Source organism: Triturus cristatus, chromosome 4_1, assembly GCF_964204655.1.
Source record: "Triturus cristatus chromosome 4_1, aTriCri1.1, whole genome shotgun sequence".
NCBI lineage: Eukaryota > Metazoa > Chordata > Amphibia > Caudata > Salamandridae > Triturus > Triturus cristatus.
Genome location: NC_140585.1, coordinates 395,387,068 through 395,414,610, shown reverse-complemented (window position 1 = coordinate 395,414,610; position 27,543 = coordinate 395,387,068). Strand labels below are relative to the sequence as shown.

Genomic DNA, 27,543 nt, shown 5'->3' with positions numbered 1-27,543 from the left:
TCCTACGCTGACGACACGCAGCTGATCCTCTCCCTCACCAAGGACCCTCTCACCGCCAAATCCAACCTCCACCAGGGGATGAAGGCAATCCCCGACTTAAGCTGAACTCAGACAAGACGGAGATCCTCATCCTCGGGTCCAACCCCTCAGCATGGGACGACTCATGGTGGCCCACAGCACTCGGGGCCCCCCCGGCCCCCACCGACCACGCACACAACCTGGGAATCATCCTTGACTCAAAACTCACCATGACCAAACAAGTCAACACAGTCTCCTCCGCCTGCTTCAACACCCTCCGCATGCTCCGCAAGATCTACAGATGGATCCCAACAAACGCGAGGAAAACAGTCACCCAGGCCCTAGTCAGCAGCAGACGCGACTACGGAAACGCCCTCTACGCCGGAGCCTCGTCCAAGCTCATCAACAGACTACAGAGAATTCAGAACGCCTCTGCACGCCTGATCCTCGATGTCCCGTGCCGCGACCACATCACCCCCCACCTGAGGAACCTGCACTGGCTCCCAGTCGAAAGGAGAATCTCCTTCAAGCTCCTGATCCACGCACACAAGACACTCCACAAGACCGGACCAGCCTATCTCAACAACCGACTCTCCTTCTACGTACCCAACAGGAAACTCCGCTCTGCTGACCACGCCCTGGCCACGGTCCCACGCATCTGTAGAACAACTTCCGGAGGCAGGTCCTTCTCCCACCGCGGCGCCAGGACCTGGAACACCCTCCCCCTCTACCTACGACAAACCGAAGACCTGCTGACCTTCAGGAGACAACTCAAGACCTGGCTCTTCGACCAGTAGCAGCTGCCCCCCCCAGCGCCTTGAAACCCTCACAGGTATGTAGTGCGCTTTACAAATTACTTGATTGATTGATTGATTGATTGGACGCCCCCCCCCACCTGCAGTGCGAGAATGCCCCTAGTCTTCTGCGCATGAAGGGGGCCACCTCAGCTTGCCGGTGCTGTAAATGTATGTGTCTCTCTGAAGCAACTGAAGTGGGCAGCATGCTCTGAGCTAACACAGTGCAGACCCAGGACTGAAGAGAGACAAAATAGTAAATATGTTTTTCTTTCAGACAGGGTCTGCAAGACCCATTTCGAGAGTTTGGGCCCCCTTAGAGAGACTGTATTTTAAAGAGCAGTGCTCATCTGAGAGGGGAAAGGGTTAGCGCTTGACAAAACAGGGCTATAAAGAGGCCCCTGCAGCTACTGTAGTTCAGGGGGGCTCTCAATTCTTCAGGGGTCCCCCAATCCTTCAGGACGGTCCTATTCCACCCCAAAGGGCTGTGAATTTCTGTGATGTATGGGAGACACAGGGGCCCCTCTTCACATAATACGGGAGGGCCCCATCAGTTACACCACTGCTGTATTGATCTGCCTGGGGTCCTTAGAGGTTTGTGCTGATTTTCTTTTTCAATCTGCTTCCCTTTTACTTTTTCAGGGCTCTGGATTCAGAATTGGTAATTTGCTCCTCCTGGATCCTGGCTTTGGAGGTGGAAATTGGGAGTGGCATTCTCTTATCTCGAAGAAAGTTTAGGCACCCTACAATATAAAGAAGACCTGCTATTGACAGAATATGATGGCTATTACCAACTGTAGGAAGGTGGATATCTGACTATGGTTACCCCCAACTTTTTGCCTAGTGTCTAGCTGGTTTTTCGACTTAGTTGGCCTGAGATCCTGCCATTCAGGGTCTCGGGCTGTCTGCTCTCTCTTCAAAATGGACTCCATGTACCCTAGGTACATACCCAATTGGTAAGGATCACCTTATTGGACCCTGTACAGTGTACCCTAGGTACCCAGGGCATAGGTGTACCCTAGGCCTACCAGGGGCTGCAGCATGTATTATGCCACCCCTGGCCTGGCCTTACAATCAGACACAACTGGCTGATCACTCAGCTGGGGCAGGGTCGTGTAATCACCCCTTGCTTAGATATAGTATACCTATATCTACACTCACAATAGACACGTGTACCCATCAGCCACTGCTATGGCAGGCCTTAACAATGCTGAAGGCAGAGTGCTTGGTAACATGTGAGATGGTGCTCTAACATGAGCTGAGCCTGTCTGCAGCTTTCGGAACCATGTCCTTATAGCTGCTCTATGATATCGCCTACCATATACTCTTAAGTACCTTATAATCTTACACGGTTATGGTAAATATGGTTTGGCTTTGTCGAAACTTGTCGTGTAAGGTGTCTAACACTCTGGAATAATACCCCCATACCATTTCTGGTGATGAGGATATTATTCCTCCCTTCTAGAGGGAGAGACATGCTAAAATCCTACTTTGCTGTTTAACTCTGACCAAAGCCTCAGCATCACAAAATGGATGCTGCTGCCACAGACACGAGTCTGACCTCCTGCAGCTCGGAGCCCTCCCAGCCAGGGAGGCCTGGACAATAGGTTTCCTGTTTGGGGAGGTGCTAGCACCTCCCCAGACAGACTTTAGTGTATTGGGGCAGGGAGGGCTGAAAGGAATGAGACATGCCTGGGGCACACAAGGTGTCCCATGCATAGTCCAGTTCAAACCGTAGGAGGGACCTAGCAGGTAACCCAAGCCCCCAGTTTAGTATAAGAGTGGGAGCTGAGTCCCTAGGACTTTGGATTATCCTGATAAACTGAACTTGAACAGAAACTCTGGACTTTCGACATTCAACTACGGAAGAAGACTGAAGAATCTCCCTTGTGGCCAAGGAGTGACCACCCTGTGCAAACAGGCACCATCAAGCGACCTGCCATTTGCTTTGCTCAACGTTCTACGAGGAACCGACTGCAGAGCCCGACCAGCGCCTTGATTTCCAGACTTCTCTGACCCTGATCCACATCCACAGGAAAGCTGAGATCCGTGGAGGCGACGAGAGACGTGGGACCGGCTGCCTGGGAAAATTGGCGACTTGCTTCCAGCGCAGCTTCTGAGGCATCCTCGAAGTTGTGCTCTGGGGATTGAGAAGCCCCAACCCCGAGCACCATCTGCACCGAAGATCAGCCCTCCACACTCCACGAGTTCTGCGTGGGGCCCTTCTGCATTTTCCTGCTCGACGCGTCGGTCCGGTTGCTTGCCCGTTGGCTAGTAGCCTTTGTGACGACGAACCTTGAACTTTCCACTGCTGGTTTGGCTCCTCCAGACCGGCCCTTGCTTCCCTGCAAAAGAGAAGCACCTCAGACCTTCCTGGTCTGCAACAGAAGCGAATCCTTTATTCTGAGTGGGTTGCGCTTGCCAAGGCTTGTTGTGTCCCAGCTTGACATCGACGCCGCCGACAGCAAGAGCCCTCATGGGACAGCTCGACTCCTGGTTCTGGTTGTCCTCGACGCCTCCTGGTACCCGTGGCTGCTGCGACAAGCTTCCTGGTTCCTTCCTGGCTCCTGGCTGGTGGAACTAGACTCTGTCCCCTCTGCTTGCAGGTATCCTCCTTCCTGATTCCATCCTTGGAATCCACCGGACACTCTTCACTGACTGCCTGTCAGCAACTTTCTTCAGGCATCCATAGGAGTCGACGACGAAATCCGACGCAAGTTCACACCTATGCACCCGCAGCCCGTGGGCTAGGTAACTTGAGTACTCCGGTGCTCAGAAGGGTATTGACTATCCAAGTGTCTAGTTTCCAAGTCTCTAACTCCTAGTTCCTTCCGAAGTGTCCTAAAACTCTTAATTTCTAAATACTACTATTTCTATCAACTTTAACGCATTACGCGTGAGTGTTTCCACTCTGCACCTGAATCCCGTGGGCCTCCCACTGCCTAGCAACTGATAGGATAGTGTAGCCCCAGCGATTCCCTAGGCCTAGGCCTAACCTGTTATCGTGACAGTGGTTCTTAAACCACTTACTTAGTATATGGTTTGCGTGGCCCCTAGGGCCTACCTGTATTACTTACCTGTGTGACCTATGTATGCTTAAATAAGACTGTGTTGTACTTACCTCGAATCTCATAAAGAGTACGGAGGGTTTTTTGACTAGAATAAATACATTCTATTTTTATAATATATCTGTTGTGGTGTCCTTTCATTTGGTTTTCAAGGGGTTGCAAATGGTATAACAGCTGGCTTCACATGCCATACAGAGTTTAGCCTAAGACTGCTCTTGTCCATGCTACCACTAGGATAGCTGGTCTATAAGGTTGACTTTACAACCAATCACCATAAGGGTTGTTTGGACTGATACAAGGTGTACACTAGAACTAGTGACATCACACATCAGGCCAACTTCTCACATTGGTGAGCAGCGGTTGGGATCTGAGCTTGCTGTTGTAATACCATTGCAATCTTGAGATATCAAATTGAAAGATCACAAAGATATTTGTAAGGTACATATAACATAGCTTATAAATACTTAAGTTCTACTGAACTTAGTTGTTGTAGGTTGAAGGGCCTAGCACACCCTGACTACAACTACTAGAGAGGTTTTAGTAGATACAACTAGTGTAGGTAGGTGCACATACCACACCCTCACTAGATCATGTCTCTGAGAGGAGATCAAGTTGATTTTCTCTCAGGAGGGGTAGATCCTAAAAAGATACCCTCTAGATATGATACCCTAACTTTTCAGGAGATGAGACAATTGTGTACCTCCAAAAAGTTAAAACCGGGTTCAAACCCTACCCTCATTCAACTAGTGGAGATCTTAGAAGAGTATGATGCTCAGAGAGCCTCCCAGGATAGTACCCTAGGTACAGGTGAGGGTCTACCCTCTACAGATGAGTCAGAAGGGACTTCAGAAGATGAGGTAGACAGCCAGGTCCAAGTTAGGAGACTTAACCAGGCTAACTTAAGCCTACATGGGAGTCTGACTGGGGTACCCCATTCAGACCCTCAAGTGGACTTAACCAGAGAAGCAGGAGAGGAAGATCCCCTTCAAGGGAATCTATCCACTCCCATGTCTCTAATAGCTCCAATGCCTCTTCTCACAGGGGAATGACTTCTCCACAGAGAAAAGAGCATCAGGCCAGAATGAGGGAAGTCAATCTGAGGATTGAAAGGGAAGAGCTTGCCCTTGCCAAAGAGAGACTTGCTCTGGCCAGAGAGCAAAAGTTAAGTGGGCTAGGACCCACTGGTGGCAGCAACATTCCTAAAGACAGGGATAGGTCTTATGACCATAGAAACCTAAGCAAGATAGTCCCCCCCCCATATCAGAATGGGGATGACATCCACAAGTGGATGTCTGCTTTGGAGAGGGCCTGCAAAGTACATCAGCTACCCCAGAGTCAGTGGGCAGCTATCTTGTGGCTCTCCTTTTCTGACAAAGGTAGAGACAAGCTCCTCACTGTTAGTGATGAGGATGCTGACAATTACAAAGTCCTGAAGAGTGCTCTGATAGATGGGTTTGGCTTAACCACTGAGCAATATAGGTTGTTGTTCAGAGACACCCAGAAGACACAGACACAGGACTGGTCTGATTTTGTGGATTGTGCCACTAAGGCTTTGGAAGGTTGGTTAAATGGCAGCAAGGGGCAGGACTATACAGGATTGTACAACTTGATTATGAGGGAGCAGATCCTTAATAATTGTCAAAACCAGCTTCTCCATCAACACCTGGTAGACTCAGATTTGACCTCTCCCCAAGAATTGGGAAAGAGGGCAGATAAATGGGTCAGGACCAGGATTAGGCCTAAAAATCAGGGTGGTGACCAAACGAAAGATACCACCAAGCCTCAAGAGAAGGGTGGGGATAAAACAAAAGAGAAATCTTCCTCAGGGCCCCAAAACTCCACACAGGGTGGTGGGTCCCAAGCTCCCTCCTCTACCACAGTTAAAAAGCCTTACTGCCATGAATGTAAAATTCCTGGGCATTGGAAAACTGACAGCAGTTGCCCAAAGGCTAAAAACAGACCTGTTCCTTCAATTACTCCTGTAACCCCACCTATTACTGTCAGCTGTAATCCCCCAGGTGGTGGGAGTGCCCCCAAAAATTTGGTTGGGTTTTCTTGGGGAACACAGGTGGACCCTGGCTTAGCCAAGTCCCCTACAGCAGCTACTCTTGTCTGTGATGGTGGCATGGTGTTTGCCAACTTCACTGCCTGTCCCAACACTTTGGGTAGGTACAGACAGGAGCCCTACATCAATGGTAGAAAAGCTGAGGCCTACAGAGACACTGGAGCTAGCATCACTATGGTGACCAACAGGCTAGTTCCCTCTGAGCAGCTTTTGACGGGTTTCTCATACCAGGTAACTAACATTGATGGCAAACAGAACAGTCATCCCATGGCAGAGGTATGTCTCAGCTGGGGAGGTGTCATTGGCCCTAACCTGGCCTGTAGACTGCTTACTGGGGAATGACTTGGAGCTCTCAGCTTGGGCTGGAGTTGAACAAGACACCCATTCTAAAATGGTAGGCCTTTCACAAAAGGATAGTGGGGTTGTGCCAGCCACAACCCCTGTCCAATTAGATTTCCTCCCTGAAAAGGTTGGAAGGGCAGTAGTAGCCACAGCCCAGGCAAAGACAGACTTCCCTGTAGAGATTGGCAGAGCTGTGACAGTCACAGCTCAAACCCAAACTGAGTGCCTCCCTGGAAAGGTTGGCAGGGCTGTAATGGTCTCAGCCCATACTCAGACTGACATAGGTGTAGTGAAGCCTGAAACTATGGATCACTCCACACAAACAGAGAGTAGTGGGGAGGAAGAAAAGTCTCCCTCTCACCAGACATTAGGAAAAGGTCAGCCTCCTCAGGGATCTGACCTCGCCCCTTGTGAAGGAACTGCCCCAGAGGTAGCCAGGCCTGGTCTGGCAGAGCCTCTGATGTCAGTGGCCCCTTCCAAGGTGGGACCCAGTCTGGTGCAGGTAGCCTGCCTCTCTCTACCCTGCCTCAGTCAGCCCAGGGCTGCAGAGGTCAGGGAGGCCAGTGGACCCCAAGAGGGCCCCTGTCCGCAAGAATCCCCCCATCAAAAGAATGAGGATTGCCTGGCTAGTAGCCCTAGCCAGGTGATGGTTAAAAACCTTCCTGAGGGATCTCCTTTACAGGTAGTTAGGGACCTCTCCCAGAGGGATTCTGTTGGGCACAGGCAAACATGGGACCTTAGGGCCCCAAACCTGACCTGTCCCTCCAATGAGCCCACAAAAGGGGCCCAGCCTTCAGCTTTAGGTAGCCAGAGGCTGACCCTGAGAGCACAGTGCAACTCAGATAAAGAAAGAAAGACATCCATGGTGGAGGATGATTGGAGGAAGCTGAGGCCTCACTTTGAGGACACTCACTTCAGTACTCCATCTCAACACCAGCCTTTTACTTTGCAAAGACACCCCAAAGGTAGAGATTCCCTCTGGTGGAGACCCTTTGATACCTTTAGGGTGAGGGATTGCTTAGTGGACCATGAGACAGGGGGTAACCATGCCAGTGCTGGTTCTTCCTTATATGGCCACTTAGGCAATAGAGGCTTACCTGGTCAAGGACAGCCTTATCTCCTTTCGTTTGGGGGGGGGTTGTGTAGGAAGGTGGATATCTGACTATGGTTACCCCCAACTTTTTGCCTAGTGTCTAGCTGGTTTTTCAACTTAGTTGGCCTGCGATCCTGCCATTCAGGGTCTCAGGCTGTCTGCTCTCTCTTCAAAATGGACTCCATGTACCCTAGGTACATACCCAATTGGTAAGGATCACCTTATTGGACCCTGTACAGTGTACCCTAGGTACCCAGGGCATAGGTGTACCCTAGGCCTACCAGGGGCTGCAGCATGTATTATGCCCCCCCTGGCCTGGCCTTACAATCAGACACAACTGGCTGATCACTCAGCTGAGGCAGGGTCGTGTAATCACCCCTTGCTTAGATATAGTATACCTATATCTACACTCACAATAGACACGTGTACCTATCAGCCACTCCTTTGGCAGGCCTTAAGAATCCTGGAGGCAGAGTGCTTGGTAACATGTGAGATGGTGCTCTAGCATGAGCTGAGCCTGTCTGCAGCTTTCGGAACCATATCCTTATAGCTGTTCTATGATATAGCCTACCATATACTCTTAAGTACCTTATAATCTTACACGGTTATGGTAACCATGGTTTTGCTTTATCGAAACATGTCGTGTAAGGTGTCTAACACTTTGGAATAATACCCCCATACCATTTCTGGTGATGAGGATATTATTCCTCCCTTCTAGAGGGAGAGACATGTTAAAATCCTACTTTGCTGTTTAACTCTGACCAAAGCCTCAGCATCACAACATGGATGCTGCTGCCACAGCCACGAGTCTGACCTCCTGCAGCTGGGAGCCCTTACAGCCAGGGAGGCCTGGAAAATAGGTTTCCTGTTTGGGGAGGTGCTAGCACCTCCCCAGACAGACTTTAGTGTATTGGGGCAGGGAGGGCTGAAAGGAATGAGACATGCCTGGGGTACACAAGGTGTCCCATGCATAGTCCAGTTCAAACCGGTGCTGGGGCACTCCAGCCCCAGTCCTGGCGCGAAACTGGACAAATGGAAGGGGGTGTAACCACCCCCTTCCCTGGTCCCACCTATAGGAGGGACCTAGCAGGTAACCCAGCCCCTCAGTTTAGTATAAGAGTGGGAGCTGAGTCCCTAGGACTTTGGATTATCCTGATAAACTGAACTTGAACAGAAACTCTGGACATTCGACTACGGAAGAAGACTGAAGAATCTCCTTTGTGGCCAAGGAGTGACCACCCTGTGCAAACAGGCACCATCAAGCGACCTGCCGTTTGCTTTGCTCAACGTTCTACAAGGAACCGACTGCAGAGCCCGACCAGCGCCTTGACTTTCAGACTTCTCTGACCCTGATCCACAGCAAAGCTGAGATCCGTGGAGGCGACGAGAGACGTGGGAACGGCTACCTGGGAAAATTGGCGACTTGCTTCCAGCGCAGCTTCTGAGGCATCCTCGAAGTTGTGCTCTGGGGATTGAGAAGCCCCAACCCCGAGCACCATCTGCACCGAAGATCAGCCCTCCACACTCCACGAGTTCTGCGTTGGGCCCTTCTGCATTTTCCTGCTTGACGCGTCGGTCCGGTTGCTTGCCCGTTGGCTAGTAGCCTTTGTGACGACGAACCTTGAACTTTCCACCGCTGGTTTGGCTCCTCCAGACCGGCCCTTGCTTCCCTGCAAAAGAGAAGCACCTCAGACCTTCCTGGTCTGCAACAGAAGCGAATCCTTTATTCTGCGTGGGTTGCGCTTGCCAAGGCTTGTTGTGTCCCAGCTCGACATCGATGCCGCCGACAGCAAGAGCCCTCGTGGGACAGCTCGACTCCTGGTTCTGGTCATCCTCAACGCCTCCTGGTACCCGTGGCTGCTGCGACAAGCTTCACCTCTTCACCTGCATCTTCACGACATCGCCTGGTTCCTTCCCGGCTCCTGGCTGGTGACCTAGACTCTGTCCCCTCTGCTTGCAGGTATCCTCCTTCCTGATTCCATCCTTGGAATCCACCGGACACTCTTCACTGACTGCCTGTCAGCAACTTTCTTCAGGCATCCATAGGAGTTGACAACGAAACCCGACGCAAGTTCACACCTATGCACCCGCAGCCCGTGGGCTAGGTAACTTGAGTACTCCGGTGCTCACAAGGGTATTGACTATCCAAGTGTCTAGTTTCCAAGTCTCTAACTCCTAGTTCCTTCCGAAGTGTCCTAAAACTCTTAATTTCTAAATACTGCTATTTCTATCGACTTTAACGCGTTACGCGTGAGTGTTTCCACCCTGCACCTGAATCCCGTAGGCCTCCCACTGCCTAGCAACTGATAGGATAGTGTAGCCCCAGCGATTCCCTAGGCCTAGGCCTAACCTGTGTTCGTGACAGTGGTTCTTACACCACTTACTTAGTATATGGTTTGCGTGGCCCCTAGGGCCTAACTGTATTACTTACCTGTGTGACTTATGTATGCTTAAATAAGACTGTGTTGTACTTACCTCGAATCTCATAAAGAGTGCTGAGGGTATTTTGACTAGAATAAATACATTCAATTTTTATAATATATCTGTTGTGGTGTCCTTTCATTTGGTATTCAAGGGATTATATATGGTATCACAGCTGGCTTCACATGCCATACAGAGTTTAGCCTAAGACTGCTCTTGTCCATGCTACCACTAGGATAGCTGGTCTATAAGGTTGACTTTACAACCAATCACCATAAGGGTTGTTTGGACTGATACAAGGTGTACACTAGAACTAGTGACATCATATATCAGGCCAACTTCTCACACCAACTTCAGTTCAGACTTCCAAAAAGGATCATGTACAAGAACTACTAACTGCTTTTAACAAGCTGACCGCTTAGGTCCAGTCCCATATATGAGAAACTGCTGAGCTACGTCAATCCCTGCGGATCCGCACTAGGGTTCCTTGGGTCCACTTTTGGCAGGGCTGATGAAAGTCTAAAGAAGTTTAAGGAATTCTATGAGCATATGTTTGAAACATTTTACTTTTAAATTCTACTTCTATGCATCATACCTGGTCAAAATTGGCAACTAACTACTAACACTTTTCCCTGGGCATCATTATTTTCTTAAGCCTTGCCTTTACATTTTTTAATCCCATTAACGATATGTTTAAGATATGTTTGATGAACAAGATCGGAGGTGTCTGGCACACAATCTTAATTTCAATCAAGGCTCAAGTGAACTATAGGCATTTATTATTTGCTTGCAAGAGAAACTGATTGGACTGATGGAGTAGCAGCAGGGCATTTTTTTTATAGAAGACACGTTGATTGATAAGGACAGTTTGTTTGCAGAGTGAGGAAGGGCAAGAACTTAAAGATGCCACCTGGTGAGTTATAGGTAAGGTTGTTTTTAAATTTTTCAGCTCTTGGCTGGGTGCCAGAGTTCACATCAGATTTGTTGGAATTTGCCAATTGTGTTATGTTTGTTGTGTTTTCGAAGAGATCAGAGAGCATTGGAAATTTGTATCAGGATTTACAATCTAGATGGCGTTTAACAACTATGAGTGAGTCAATTTTTTTATGTTTTACTCAAGGTTTGAGGAGATTCCAAAGTTATGTGTGGTTTAATATATGCATGAGTATGAAGGAAGAAAGGAGGGGCACAGGTCAGCTAGTGAGGGCCAGTTGTTTATTTTGTATGTGAAATAATGTAATGATGTGAGTGCGGCAACTATATCAAGATAGATTAAGAGGGTAATGAAAAAGTCCAGAGTAGATAGGAGATTCAGATACGATTCTGTCAGAGGTGCTGTTTGAATAAGGTGTTTGAGATGGGAGGGAGACTGGAGGACATTTTGAAAGCAGCGGATTGGTCAAATGTAGATTTATTCGCCAGGTTTTACTTACTACCTGTGGGGCATGTGAGTTCTGGTGATTTGAGGGGTTTTGAACATGCTTAATGATAGTCGCAGGTCTTGGTATAAGTGACAGCAGAATCTTGATTTTATAGATGACACAGAGGCAGTTTTGGTAGGGAAGTCGACCATTGCTCTGCCGCCAACTCATTGCGCAAAATGTTTTGCATTGAGAAATCACTCCTTGAGCCTTCCACAACCGGCCCTATCCTGGAACCTTCACCTGCTCGGTGTAATGACCTGCCAAATATTTTTCAGAGAAAAAGCCAGATAATTGATGACATGTTTCAACATTCTCCCCAATCTGGCACTGATGGCTACAGCGATGACTTGGTGGCCACAAATCTGACCAGATTGAAAGCTTTTCCTGCTCTAGCATTAGACAGTTTTGCTAACATTTTGAGCAAAATTAAATATGGTTCTCCAAAGTACCCATCCCCATGCATTCTAGCTAAAGTAGCCATGGTGATTCTTCCAACCCTGTTCGGAATGGTAAATCTCTCCCTTACCACGGGCCTTGTTCCGGTGGCATGGAAGCATGCTATGATCAAAGCGCTCTTGAAAAGATACAATCTGGACACTCATGATGTAGGAGATTATCGCCTGATCTCTCATCTGCCTGGAATAAGCAATATCTTCGAAAAACGTACATTTTTCACTCTCGGAATTACAATATCCTGCATCTGACTCTGACTGATTTCGTCCCTGTCATGGTACTGAAACCGCCATTTTGGCGGTTGTATAAGAGACTAAAAGGCTGCTTGATCAAGGAGGTTTGGCAGTGATTATTTTCCTCGATCTCAGCTCAGCTTTTGATACCGTATGCAACAATATCCTTGCTAAAAGACTACAGAGTGCTGACCACCATGGCCTGGCTCAAGTCATCTCTGGATGAAAGAGTGGGAAGTAATTTAATTATAATAAATTAATAATTAGTTTTTAATTAATATTTATTTAATTGGTAATTAATCATGTTAATTGTGCAGTTATTTATTTAAATATACATTTAGATGCAGATTGTGGGGTTTATAGGGGTACAGGATGGGAAGTAATTTAAGGGGCTCTGGGCTGTGGACCTCTACAAGCACCACAGACCACGTTTTTAGATTTCTTCTGGTAATATAGAAGGAAGTAACCATTAGAGAAGGCCAACTGTATGCACGCAAACCTTTGAGCAGGTTAAGGCATTTGATTATCTGGGAGTACGCATTAGTGACAGGCTGGTCTGGACACCACAAATTGAAAAGAGCACTCTAACCCTCCAACATGCCGATTGTGCAATAGTCCGGAAGGCTAGGGCGTCTCCATATCGGCCGCTCTCGCCCATTCTGGAACTTCATAGGGCTAAAGTTCTAGGAGCAGCCCTATATGGGGCCGAGTTATGGGGGCTGGAAAATTTGAAGGATCTAGCCCTTGCTGAAAATAAATTTATTAGGGCGACCCTGAACCTACCTGTGAATACTCCCCTCCTGCCGCTTGGACTTGATCTTGGTCTTAAACCAATTAACCACTTTGCTAAACTTAGGGCTCTCCTGTTTTGGATAAGGATATGAACAAGTAATACACAGGTCCTGGTGAAGGAGGCCCTGGAAGAGTTTGTGAGATCGCTGGAGGCACTCTGACTAGACAGGCGTTCCTGTCTCAGAGTCAGGTCTCTGGCGATGTCAACCATGGTTCGTTGGAGAGTATGGTGCGGACTGTGGGTGTCCGTTAGGGACTGTGAGTGGTCCCTGATGGGACTTAGACACTCATGTATGCTGTCTAGTTTTGGCTGCCATGCGGTCAAACCCCAACTGCACCTGTTCAGCCAGCTTCTCCTGGCACCCCAACACACGGAGTTGGAAGGCCATGTGCTCATCCTGGGGGTCCTGGGAGGCAGCTGTGGTGGTGGGTGCTGCCTGCTGTGTGTTCTGTGCAGGGGGTGGGTTCTCTTCGTAGCAGCTGGGCTGCCCTGCTCCTGGAAGTGGGCTGTGGAGGCTCTCCACGAGCTGTTGGAGGGCGTTGAAATCAAAGGTGTGGTGGTCCTCTTCATCATCAGAGAAGAGAGTTTTGGCCTGCTCTGCAGGAGGAGTTGATTTCCCTCTGCAATGTGAAGGGGAGATGCAGTTTAACATTGTGTTCGCATGTATGTTGACGCATTGTACATGTTTAAATTCAGACTGCATGACAGTGTACATTGTGTGTGTTTGGGGGGAGCTGCCTATTTGATGTGGGACAGTGGACATTTCGACAACATCACGGATGTATGTTTGTACTTGTACATTGTCAACTCACATTTCCCTGCAATGCCATATGGGATTGACCAGTTTCTACACACAAGCGGCACCAGTTGTGTCCTCTGTTCTGTTGTGGACGTGTTGCGGTTTCTGCCACATCGTTGTCAATGTTGATGTGCTCTGCATGTAATGTGTGTGTGCCGCATTTTGGGGGTGTCGCCCCTGCAGCTCTGATTTAGCTGCCCCTTATCCCTTACATGGGGTGTGCCTCTGACTTCTGTGCTTATACAGTGCTGAGATGTTGCATACTTGGGTGCATTGGTCTCTTGGTGGGAGTTGGGGGTCTGGGGCATGGTTTGTCCGCAGATGTGCTATGCTTAATTGTGCATGTGTGACATTGTGCCCATCTCCCCCCGTCCCCCCAGTCCCTGGTCGTTACTCACACTGTTGCTGTTGTGTCCGGTCATGTTGAGCAGTGTCCGGTCCCCCAACTCCTGCCACCGTCTCCCGACTGATGACTGTGGACACCATTTCCTCCATCTCGTTCAGCTCCTCCTGTGGTGCTGGACTCCCACCTCCAGTCTGCATTGCTGCCTTCCGATTGTTTGCGAGTTTCTGCTTGGTTTTGCGCTTCACATCATTCCAGCGCCTCATGACCTCTTCCATTGTCCTCTTCAGCACTCTGACTGCATTCACCTTGTCCACGATGGTCTGCCATATTCCATTTTTAGTTGCCAGTGACACAGTGGAGGTGACGAACAGTAGTTGATGGTGTTCTACCACCTCTGTTATCAGGATCCTGTTTTCCTGCGGACTGAACCGCTTCTTCCTACTCTTCTTATCCTTGCCCTTCCCTGACCCCGAGGTCTCAGGCTGGTCCTGCGGGGGGCTTGTGGGGTTCTGGTTGTTCTCTACACTTGCTCCGGCTACCTCCATTGTGCTTCGCTGTTGTTTGGCTTTTGTTTGTGGTTTTTTTTTCCAACTTTTATGGTGCATTTTCCCGCATGACGCGTGGGAATTGCAGGCCTGTGGCTGGTTTTCGCTGATTTTTGTATCGCGATTGGCGTCATCGCTACTATTTTCTCATACGTTTTTCGCATTCTTTGCGGCGTCGCATTGATTTTAGCGCGTTCATTTGACGCGTTATCGTGGGTCAGTCGCATGGTACCGCTGTGTTGATAATACCACGTTAACACTGAGTTATTTTCCCGCAATAGATTGCGGTGTGAAGAGTTGCGTTAAGCTGATTTTGCGATGGTTATCACACGTTCTTGAGGATATCCCACCAGATTCTTAACCTTATCAGCTGGTTTAAGGGTAGGGCCCATATGACTTGGCCACCAGTTGTCTGACCAAAAAAAAGGCGTAGAACCAAAAAGCATAACTTCTGATTTTGAAGTGTTGAGCTTAAGACAGTTTGTCTGCATCCACTTCTCAACATGACTTATGCAGCTTTTAAATCGGGACACCGTGTCTACGGATGAGCTGTTGATGGACACTATGATTTGCATGTCATCAGCATAAGACACCAGCGTGAATCCAAAGGTTTTTATAAGTTTGGCCAGCAGGGTAACATAGAGATTAAAAAGAGTGGAGCTCAGCGATGAGCCCTGAGGGACTCCGCAAGGGAGTGTGAAGTCTGGGGAGACAAATGGGTCAAGCACTATGGATTGTAGCCTGTTTGACAAGGATGATCTGAGTAGGAGGAGTGCTTTATCCCTGATTTCCAGTGAGGCAAGACGATTGACCAGCACAACGTGGTTAACGGTATCGAATGCCGCTAAGAGATCTAAAAGTATGAGGGCAAACGAAACCTACACATTTTAATTTGAAATGCTGACTATTCTTAATTGTACTTTCAAGAAAACAGTATTTAACCCCTTCCCTGCTCATGACGGAACCGTTCCGTCATGAGCCACGGTTGTCGTGTGCTCATGACGGAACGGTTCCGTCATGACAATCCTGCCGGCGGCCGCTCCGCCTGCGCGGCGCTGTTTCCCCGCCTGTGCGGGGCGACAACGCAAATGGGCGGAGTCATGACGGAACCGTTCCGTCATGAGCACAGCTCAACTGTGGCTCATGACGGAGCGGCTCCGTCATGAGCACAGGCCCGCCGCGCTGCCCCCCTGCCCCCCCCAGCGCTGCAGCGGAATGTCCGCAGCAGCGAAGGGGTTAAAACAAAGTACATCAAAATAAACATGTAAAATTTAAAAAATCATATTGGGTAACGTGCAATCGGTTCTTATATTGCCACCTGGGGGCCTGGCCTATCATTTACGAACCACTCAGCCTTCAGCCATGTTGTTTATGTTGTCACCAGGACCCTTCAATAGTGATATTGAACCAAATTACACGGTTATCCGTTATGCATTATAAATATATATGTTTTTAAATGAATTTTTGCAAAGGGCATTCATATGCATGCTAATTCAGACAAAAATAATTTTTTCTTGTTTTTACACTTTCAAAATCTATTACAAATGTTGCTACAAAAACAAAACAATAAAGCACGGCAAGCTTTCGAAGGCCAGTTCTTGTGGCTTTGCTAGTGCTTGTTAAATGTACTGGCAACTAGCGCTAACGCTATATGTAATAAGATCTTTAGAAAATTGAGAAACTGCGACTTGTGTCTGTATTCTAGAAAACGAGAGGACTCACATTGGTTACAAATGTAGACAAAGCCAATCGGTCTAATGCTGGCTGCAGACCTTTTGGTTTTGCTAGAGCTTGTTTCCTTTGTGATACTGAACCTTTTTAAAATATGCCCATCTGTGCCCACATGTGCAGTACATTGGAATAATTTTTGTAAAAATGGATTATAAAAACATTAAACGATGGCAGGCTGTGCTTTGAGCGGCCATGTCTGAAAGCTTTTTGAAATCAAGTTTTACAAAAATTATTCCAAGAGGGCCAAACGTTTGCATATGTACAGGCGGCCATCTTAGAATGGTTTTAGAGCCCATTCGAGATGGCTGCCTATATCAATTTATATTCAGGCAAATGCATGCATAGGGGCCATATTTGAATGGTTTTAAATCTTATTTATAGAAGGACACCAAATGTACAATAAGCAACACTGTAAGGGGCAGAAAGGGCCCAGTAATAGTGCCTGGAGAGCTGCCAGGCCCTCACAAAATAAAAATTAAATTAAAGGGAACATAATGTTTTGTCACATGCCCTGACACTACAACCAACCAATGGATGAAGAGGATTAACTGAAAGTTCCTGTACATATTTTTTTAAGGTATCTTTTCAAAACTAAACGTCATGGCTAATACCAAGCCTAAAAATGGTCCTGTGGGGGTGCATAAATGTTATGGGACTGAGGAGATCGAGCCTCTGAATTGTCAAAACCAGTTTAGTCGAGTGGGTTAGCATGAACCTTTTTATCACATTATACTCATTGTAGACTGCCAGGCTATTGTTCATTACTTCTATGAATATGCATAAATCTGTGTGGACCACTGTGCCACTGTGATAAATGCTAGCTAGCAGCAGCATCAGCTCCACTATCATGTCTTGATTCATCTTCTTATGTCTTATAAACAGTCCCAGTAAACATACTATTGCTTGTTAGACTAAGCCTACTAGACAGTGCATGTGCTGTCTTTTGCAAGACATATCTTGGGCTTACCAAGAACATACAGGGGCTAAGGGCCCACGTATACCTTACCATGGATTGGGTTTCCTATTACTCTCATTTGCATGCTTCCTATTTGATGGCTTGCCTTGTCCATCTTGTGCATGTCCCATCACTGTGGTTTAAATACCAAGGAAAACCCTATCTGACCAAATGGACCTAGGGTAGGTATGTATTAATATAACAATTGTCCAGTGGGACTCATTCAAAAGTGATACCTTCGTATGTGGCTTAAAAGAAACCCAAAGTTACTCATTCATCGGACCAAAATTAATTACATAAAAGACAAAACACAGGACTGATATAGTTTGCATCTTGTAGTGTTTTGACTCCAATCAAGTGTAAGATGTCCCACCCCTGGAGCACTGACAATTTACGTGTGTCCTTCCACTGCTCACTTTCAGGGACCTTCTTTTGTCTTAAGCACTAAACAAGAGTGCAGGTGTGTTCCAGCTGTCTCCCTAGTGTGCTACTCTTGCCCATGTTGTACACCATGTTGTGATCACTGACCCGTGTACTTCTCCCCCGCCTGCTTCATGTAGCTCTCTCTGACCCGTTGCTTCTCTTCACCACATCCGCTCTCTTTCTCTCACGCCCATTGCTTCTCCTCCCTTATATTTCCTGTGTTCCTTGATCACCGCTCACCTTGCTCCACAATGCTTTCTTGCCTGTTGCTTCTCCTCCCCACACTCCCTCTGTGTGGCCTCACTCCATCCCTCCCGCATTGCACCTTCCCTCTCATCCCTCTGCCTGGGTTGCTTCGCTTCCTTATTTTGGCCCTCTGTGTTGCTCACTCCCTACTGGTGCTAGATTAAATAAAAAACACTTGCTCGTGTTATTAGGAAGGCATGCACTACAAAATGACATGACTACTGTCTCATAGACCATTTTTTATAAGTCTAATTCCTTTAGCCTTGCTTACAGCGCTAGGGATGCTGTACATCATGGCTAAAAGCCATTGGCAACGCCAATAGGTCCCAAAGGCTGAACCTATTGACTGCTCATCCTCAGTTAGCTTTAGTCAATCAATTAGTAAATTTGTAGAGTGCTTCTTGTAACCCATGAAGGTATCCAGGCGCTGGTATACAGTGTGTGGTACTCCTCCATTAAGTACACTTTTAAACAGACTTTTATTTCAGGTCACTTGAACAAGAAATTGGTGATGAACATGAACAACAATATGAATTATGGAAAGTCCGATGCATAGATTTTTCTGTTTCAGCGTGACTGGAGGTTCTAGCGGAAGACTGCGTATCTACTGTCGTGCGCCGCTCCGTGAGGTCGCGTGCGAACCGAGCACCCGGCAATCTGCAGATGACAAGAGCGCGCGCATCACATGCTGTTCGTGTGATTCGCGTCTTGTGCTGAATGAAGCCTTGCCTGCCGTTCTTTCTGCCTCAGATGATTACATCGGTAACCACGGAAGAAAACTGACGTTTTGCCATTCATCTTTTGAGATAAAAACCATGAAGTCAGTTTTGCTTGAAGTGTATTGATGCGGTATCACATTTCACTCAAATTTCCGGAGATAGTAACGAGGGCTCCAAACTTGGGAAGTTTCCACTTATTCCAATAATAAACCTTCTGCAAAGTGCGCTGTTTTATGGCCACAAGAGAGCGGACGGACGAACCACAGCCAATGCTGATTTCTCCCCTGCTGAAAAAATCGGGCATAAAGTTATAACCCGAATTATGCCTGCACTCACCTGAGCCTAGACAAGCAAACAGAGGACTGTTGTACACCACCACCCAGCCTATGATCTGGGTTGGGACCCAGAGATACAGTAGTAACTCTGCAGAAATCTGCGCCACTCGCGAAACAATGGCTACCGACTTCAGTGGCATCCCCCGTTCACCCACCCAACAGCGGTTCACCCCCTTGGACTTCAATGCCAAGCACCCTCCAGGAAGCAGTGTTAAAAGTAATGGGGCGACCCGGTGTCCCTCAGAACCTGGGTATACGTATTAAAGTAGAACATGGTTATGTCAGGGTTTTCAATGGCTTAGAGTGAACAAGTAGCAACAGCTTACTTTTTACACATATCAATGATTTGAGAAGGAAGAGAGAAATAATATAGCACACACCAAAATAAGAATTCAATTATGAATTCAGAAAAGATTATCAAATAATCATGGCTGTCGCAATTCACAATTTTAATTGCAATATGAAATACGTGACCGTGGTGAAAAGCGGACAGACGCGCATACCTGCTAGATCATGTTAAATAACCTGACTGGCTATAAATAAAGACTCCAACCGATGGGAGGAAGTCAGTTACAGAATATCATTGAGGCTCCAACAGGCTGGTGGCGATTTGTGAGGCTTCAATCCTAAAACCCCACTCTGATTAAGAAGCTCTTGACACTTTGCAGATATACTAAAGAATCTGCAATTTGGCTGCCTAATCCCCCCTCCTGTCCTGAAGAAGACCCACCTTGACGCACTTCACTTTTGTGCTACTCACGGGGTCGAAACGTCGACGTACCACATATGTCTACTCAACGCTCATGATCACAGTTTAATTTACCAATGGATCCTGAAGCATATGTGTTAAAATAACAAGGACAAACGAAAAATCTCTTTTTCCCCTTCTTTGACTGCACGCTTATTTGTTTTGTATAGAGTGTACTGTCTTCATTACCAATCACCACATGTCACTTTTTCACCACAGTCACGTATTTCATATTGCAATTGAAATTGTGAATTGCGACAGCCATGATTATTTGATACTCTTTTCTGAATACATTATTAATTTCTTATTTTGGTGTGTGCTATATTATTTCTCTCTTCCTTCTCAAATCATTGATATGTGTAAAAAGCAAGCTGTTGCTACTTGTTCACTCTAAGCAATTGAAAACCCCGACAGAACCATTTTCTACTTTAATACCCTCCAGGAAGCAAGCATAGCCCTCGCAGCCAAGGCCAATGGGATGAAACTCCTTCATCACCCTTTTCACGATGGCACAAGTTCTTGTTGTCTGCGCTGATAGAAACTTAATGTAGGTGTTTTCCCTGAAACGACTTGACAAGGAGAACTGCTGATCCAGACAGCTGCCAGGGAGAATTAAATATTCTTGCCACGCATGAGTAAAATATCCTTATGCCCCCATTTGCATAATTTGGCCTTTGCCTCATGAAGGCAGGGGCGGCTCGGTTTTCTCAGCTGGCCAGAAGGCATCTGCCTGTAACACTATGTGACTGCACTCACTGCCTGGACCACTGCCTGAGCAGCCATTGTGCATCTGAAGCAACTCAGGCAGGCAGACACCCTGAAGCCCAGCGAAGTGAATACCCATCAATGTGTGCTGAGCCGGGCATTAATGCTGGTCAGTGAATGGGGCTAATAAAGCTGGTTATCAAGTGAGGCCATTAATGCACACTGACTACCTGGGGTTACTGTAACATATAGTAGGGGCCGCTGGGACATATAATCCCTGAGGCAAATGATGCATATACTGCCTGTGTCAGGCCCGCCTCCACACATACTGTCTGAGAATTTGGTGCATACCTTGCCCCTGATGCAAGCTACTATCTGGAGGCAGCGATACAACACTGTCTGGGCACAATGATGCTAATGGATGTCTGGGAGCAATGGACCCCCTCGAATCTATCTAGATTAGGGTAACCACTTCCCTCCAGGTCACTATGGACGGTACCCTACCAGGACCTTTGTTGGGTAGCATCAGGCGGGCAACTAGAGCCAAATTTCGGGGGGGGGGCTGACAAATTTTCGGGGGGGGGGGGGCTAAGTCTTCCAGCCATAGGCAGAGCGGCTGTAAAAAGGGGTGAAAATACAACAAAAGCCTCATTAACGAGTAAATGGTCTTTTAAAGACCTGTTAAGTACTCGGGTCCGGCTGCACTTAGATGGACGCCAGCCCGCGAGGCTGTCTCAGCCGGGCTGACACACATGACGGGGGGGGGGGGGGGCTGAAGCCTGGTGAGCCCAATGGGTGTTGAGCGCCTGGGTAGCATAATGCACTCTGGTGCTTCCACTGACTGATTAGATTGACATATCTGAAAGAAGGAGGAGTGTCAGTAAAATCCGGAAGTGAGGTGGTCATCAATCTAGGAGGAAGCCTTACAGATAGTGTATAAAGTGACCATTACAAGTGAACATAGGTAACGTGCACACTTGTGCACCTGTTTATCAAAACCTCTCTTTAAAATTCAGGGCACTAAGTCTTTACTAATGCCCCAGTCAGGAAGGCCCAGGCATGGGCAGACCTATTGTTCTGCACGTGTTTATGTCTAGTGCTTCAAATGAGCGGGCGCTATCAGGTACCCAGTACCCACACTTCTTTAATTTGGAAGGGACAGTACCGGCACTTCTCAGCACTGCTCTAATGCTTTTAATGAGTACTGGCATTTCTCAGCAGCAAACCGGTACTCTAGGCCAAACAGAACCTGCACTTTTATATTTCCTATACGGTCACACTTGTGTTTGTTTGCATCCTAGCGCTTACATCCTAGGGTTGCAGTGTTGGTCGAGCTCAGTTGAATCAACACAATAGTAAACAGTGATTTGTGGTTTAAAACGCATAGCTTGAGACTCCAAAGCTGGTGTCCTGTGACTGTGTTACTGAGTCGTCTGTACCACAGTTGTAAGACGGTTTTATAACGGATCAGGATTCTGGCCGAAGCAGTATTTTGGACAGTTACACACAGCAAACACGGAGCAGCAGAGAAAAAGATAAGGCATTGGAAAGACCGGCGGGGGGTACACGTGGGAGCGGCTCCGGATCTGATGGATTGTATCAGGCCCCAGGGACCGCCAAGTAAGGGGTTTCAGCTGCGCTCGGGGCCGCGGCCTGCCCCCTGGATCCCGTTTCCTGCGCCGCGCGCCCGCCGCTTTCATTGGCGGCTGATAGCGCAGCCTGCGGCTCACCACATCCCCTTCCTGTGGCGGTGGGCGCGAGCCGTCCAGCCGGGGCCTCGGTCACTCTTCTCCCCTCACCCTGACCGCAGTCAGGGGCGCACCGGGCCAGGAGCCACCGCCGAGGCAGCGAGGGGTGACAACCCGCCGGGAAGATGTCCTCCGTGCGCGCCCCCACCGCGGGCCAGGCCCACAAGACAAAGAAGGACGAGTCCTCCTTCCTGGGCAAGCTGGGCGGGACCCTGGCGAGGAAGAAGAAGGCGAAGGAGGGTGAGTAACAGCTGAGAGGACGCTGCGGGCTGCCGGCAGGAATCACAGCAGGCGCCACCGCCCCTACTACCGTCTCCATCCTACTGCTTACACATTTCTCATACTATGTGTGCAATGTATTTTACTACCACATTGTAATGAAAATCATATCCTGGAGGAGTTTCAGAAATCACTTTTTTTGTTTGAACGTTTCATTTTTTGTTGGACTGAGCACGTGCTTTTTCTGTTCGTCTTTATTTTGTCCAGGGATAAAGTGACGGAAACGTCTAGGCTTCTAGTGTTGTGCGCCGAACAATAATAATTCGGGTCTGCACAACGAGCACACGACCAAGTACATTGCCACTAATAATGCGATAATTACTGATTGGGCATTTAATCCTTTCTCACTAATATGATTGTCAAATGTTTATCCTTTCCCAAACGTTCCAAATTAGACACGTTAAATTGAAGATACCATATATCGCTGTTTCTTGATTGTTAATCTCTATTATTGTTAATGAATTATTAAAGTCTTTTACTATTATCAATAATATTACATACTTGCGCTTCTTTCCCCAACTGTCCTCTTAAGTGGACATTTGGTCAGGTTTATTGGTAGTTAATGTATGTGCAGTACATTCATTTTCATATTGTTTGAGTTTGCTGTCTTCATCTATAGTACGCGTGCAACCCAATCAGATGAGGAGTCCCAACGAAACTTTTTATGTTTTTGTTTGGGTATGCTATTTGCAGTCATTAGATGTAATGCATTTCATATCTTTGTTTTCCAACGAACTCTTGATTCTGTGTTTACAAGCAACGGTTCTATAGTTCAAAAGTATCTCACGAAAATCTGACTCTGATACCGCCGGACCTATCGTGCGTATTAATTTATTTTAAGAGAGGGAAATTAATCTTAAACGGCTTTTACTGCATCTCAACGCCGAATCCATTACATTTCACGCCAGGAGCGGGAGCTCGTGATTTATCGGCCTCCGGTTATTTATTTTTTCACTGTACTCGTGAGTTTTCCTACCTGCAATGCTGCATTTCTGTTTGTGGCCCATACATCAGTGCTGCTTGGGAGCTTTTCTGCAGTCTCTCTTTGGAAGTGGGTGTTGTAAACACGTCAAACAATTGCATACCGTTGATGGGCGCCCTGCTGGCTCGATGCCAGGCGGGGGTATTCAGGAAATGCAGTAGTCGCTATATTTGGATTGTGGCCTCATGCCAAGAACTTTGTTGAGTTGTTTTTTTGAGTTTTAAATGTGAACTGAATTGGAAAGCTGATTATGTACCTAAACAAACTAGACTTGAGTCAAAAGTACTCAACAGGTCTTATTAGATGGAACTTCCCTTTCACTCTGCACATAAACAGTGCCTTGCTACTGGTTTACCCGACAATGTTTCTATTATTTCATCTGGCACAAATAAAGGGCTACAGCTCCCAGAAGTCATTTATGTTGCTAAAAGGAAACGCTGAACTAGAGCACCGCATTCTTGTTGACAGGGAGTCATTAATTTGTCCAGGAATAGAGTGACAGAGACGTCTTCCTTCTAGTGTTGTGCGACGTACAATAATAATTCGGGTCATCTTATTTTGGGGTTTCATCCCTCGGACCTTGCACATGTCTGTGAGGGGGGCTCTTCCCTGTGACAACTCTGCTATGTGTTCCTCTCAGACCAGTCACATCTTTCAATTGAGGGCTCTGCCCCTCCCACCTTTCTTTTATGGGTCGCTTCTCTTTGACAATCCCAACTCCAACCGCAATTCCATCTATAAGGGCTTCTCTTCCCCTGTCTCCACAAACCTGCGTGCTAGGAAGCACTTCAGGCCCGGCTCCAGGAATTTTTATTTGGGTGGCCCAAGGGTACATTCGGGTGGGCCACCGCTGGCCCGATTTATCGCTTATATATCTAGCCAGGCCTGCTTCTGGGCCCTCCTTTATCTCTCCTTAGTCTTACAAGGCACAGTAAAACACACTCTTTTCTAAGTCTCTTTCTAAATGTTATCACTCTCAAAAAGTGCTTTTCTTCCATGTAATGTCGCTTTGATGGGAAGAGGAGGTTTCTAAGGTGGGAATATCAAGCAAGTGACACTACTCGGACTCCCACTGTGCAAGCCTTCAGGGAGAAACCCTCCTCATCACTACCTCCACCTGACCCCTGACTCTGCAGCGCGCTCCCTCACAGGCTTCATTATCCACTTTTCTACCACCCCTCTCCATTGCACCTTTTCTCACAGCTGACCTTGGGCGCCAGCCCCATCCCCATATCAGTCACCATTTAGTTCCACTTTCATTATTCCCAGTAATAACACAATAGTAAAATCACCTTCAAACTTGAAACATTGAATATAGCAGTAAATGTAATTAGCATGCATGTTTAAGTATGCTCTACAGTTGTCCTAATCACCTGACTGTTAATTAAATAAACGAAAACAGAAAGGCTATGGCAGGGCCGGCTTTAGTGCTGGTGCAAAAGTCTTTTTGACCTCCTTTATTTATTTATTTATTTTTATTTTTTTATCCTCTTTCTCTGTACATAACTTAACTACCACCCTCCAACAGTGCCCCTAATCTCTCCATAGCCACTCCCCCTCATGGCCTCCTCCTCAGACTCCCTAACTACCACCCTCCACCAGTGCCCCTCATCTCTTTAGTTTCCCCCCACCCCGTGACCACCTCCCCGGATTACCTCATTGCCACCCTTCACTAGTGCCCCTCATCTCTCTTCAGTCCCCCCCCCCCCCCCCCACCCTGTGACCTCCTTCTCGGCTTCCCTCACTGCCACCCTCCACCAGTGCCCAGTGCTCCTCATCTCTCTGTAGTTCCCTCCACCCCGTGACCTCCTCCTCTGACTCCCTGACTGCCACCAGCGCCTCTCATCTCTCCGTAGCTCCCCCCACCCCATGACCTCTTCCTCGGATTCCCTCACTGCCACCCTCCACTAGTGCCCCTCATCTCTCCGTTGCCCCTCTCATATCCATTCCATTTGTTGTATAGCGCTACTCATATCCGTGTATGGTGGAACAGTACTTTACATAACAGCACACATTATAGAGAGACAATAAATCAGTCTACGGAGAATGTCACATAAACCAATGAGGATTACAAGGTGTAGAAATCACGTCATCCATACTGGTGGGCAATATATTTTACGGGGGTTTGGTCTGGAGAAGGACAAACTCAGGATTTAAAGAGTACTCCAGTGGTTGGGGTTTGGCTTTACTAATAAAAATGTATAACTGCCCAAACACACTCTTTTTAGTAACATTAGAATAATGAAAGAATGGAGAAGTTCTAACTATATCACAACACAAAAAAGCGAAATTTGTATGCAGCACTTTGATGAGAGTTCATGGGTCACTGTCCTATGTTCGGATAGTAACTTCTGAACTGGAAGTAACACAAGGATCTTTGTGACAGAGGTAGTAACCCACTGAGCTATTCCCATAACATTCAGTTTATCTGCATTTAAAAACTACCAACAGACAAATGGTTGCTCTGCAGCAGGATCGTAAATCACCAGCTATCTGAACAGTTTTTTTGTTGTTGTACATCAGTGGCAGATTCACTGCGAGGGCCAAGGCTCATTTGTTTGGCTGGGCCAAACTCATGTTTGGGTGGGCCTGGCTCACCTGGCCCCACCCTCTAGAAGCGGGCCTGAAGCACTTCCCTTAGATTTATAAGCTACATATGTATGACCTTTCTGAATGGGCAATCGTGAAATGTTGTAATACTTAAGCGTCTTCTGAGCAAGTGTGGACTCTTATCCAGAACATGTTATAAAAATAATATAAGACCAAAGAGACTATTTTATAGTGCGGTATTCTAAAGGTATTTGTTAAAAGGCTTAAAGTTCATATAATCTGATCTCACAAATTTGTGCCTTGTACAGCAGAGTGGTCCCTCAGTCTTGACAGATTTCATAACCTCAGATTTGATGATAAATGGCTATTTTAAATTTTGAGCCGAATTATTTGATTCGCTACAACAAGTCTTCAGGCTTTAATTGGACAAAAGGTCAATCTGGCAGTGACCGGTCTGTGCGTGGGCCAGTTTTGTGCATGTCTTTATACAGGGCCGACTTTAGCGCTGGCGACCTCCTCATCTGATTACCTCACTTCCAGCCGGCGAAAGCGCCCCTCATCTCTCCATAGCACTTCTCTCACATACATTTAATTTGTTTTAAAACCCTGGTTAAGGCTGGTTTTACTAATCAACTCAGCTATCAGCATAATATACAGATCTGTTCTTTGCAACAGGCATATTAACCCTCTGCTCTATTTTATGGCGAGGTAAAACTGTCACTAGACAGACCTCCGATCTGAACATTAATCACCAGTTATTTTAAAGATTTTTATTGTTGCCTGAAAGCTGGATGCACAGGGAACTCCGCGGCATGTGTAAGTTATTGCTAACACAGCGCCCATCCCGCCGCAAAGTCAGTGCTCCCCTCCAAGTTATCACCCAGTGCGTCTGCACCAGTCGCACTGCCCTAAAGCCGGACCAGTCTTTTTATATAATGACTAAGTGGCTGTAGCAGGTAGCAATGTGCAGGTGATAGTAGATACCATTTGGTGCATAGAGCAGCACGGGATGGGTGCCTTACATGGTACATAAGGAGCTGTATTACGTCATATTGGGTTTGTTGTGGTAGGCAGAGCAGTTGTAATTAAATCCACTGCCACCTGATCAATCATGACTACTGCACTGTCATCTTCTCCATTTCCCCCACTCACCAACTCTGACCTCTTCTAGTTATGCAGTCCCTGAAAGCACCAATAAATCTAACTTGAAGTGCTGGAGCAGCTAATTATGTGGATGGGTGGGGGAGGTGATCTGTGGTCTCTTCTTCTGAGCAGCAGGAACTTTGAAAAATATGAGGGGGAGGTGCAGGTTGAGTTATGCAGTCTTGTGTGGGGGATGAGAGTGATGGAGGAATTGCTAAGCCAGATTGACAAACAGATATTGTTGCACACATTTTCTTGGTTTCATAGACTTGTGTTTAAATGATTTGAAAGAAAATGCTCTTGAGTGCTATGTGGAACAGAAACATTTCCCACCTCTTAACCATTTTGTCACCTACACTCGTACATTTGCCTCTAAAATGCATGCCCTAAGAAATCAATATCTAAACTTAAAAGAATCCAGAACCACCTACTCATCTCCCATTCTGCCTGAAACAACATGACCACATCACACCACACATGGTGGAGGAGTGTGGCTCAATGGTTAGAGCGGCAGACCCTGAAGCAGAATTCTGGCCAGGGACCAGGGTTCGATTCCCGCCTCGACGGGGCTCGGGCCCAATTTCC

General features: G+C 47.3%; 1 protein-coding gene across 4 annotated transcripts in view; it reads left to right on the top strand.

The window, feature by feature from the left end:
- Nucleotides 1-21,790: 21,790 nt before the first annotated feature.
- PARVB (parvin beta) overlaps nt 21,791-27,543 on the top strand; it is a 515,092-nt gene continuing 509,339 nt past the window's right edge. For 3 of the 4 annotated variants that reach the window (XM_085652460.1, XM_085652457.1, XM_085652455.1), the window contains exon 1: nt 21,990-22,244. In XM_085652460.1, coding sequence (XP_085508586.1) covers nt 22,130-22,244 — 115 coding nt within the window. In that variant the 5' untranslated portion in view covers nt 21,990-22,129. Of the gene's footprint in view, nt 22,245-27,543 lie in introns of all 4 variants that reach the window. The other variant, XM_085652456.1, reaches the window with a different exon arrangement.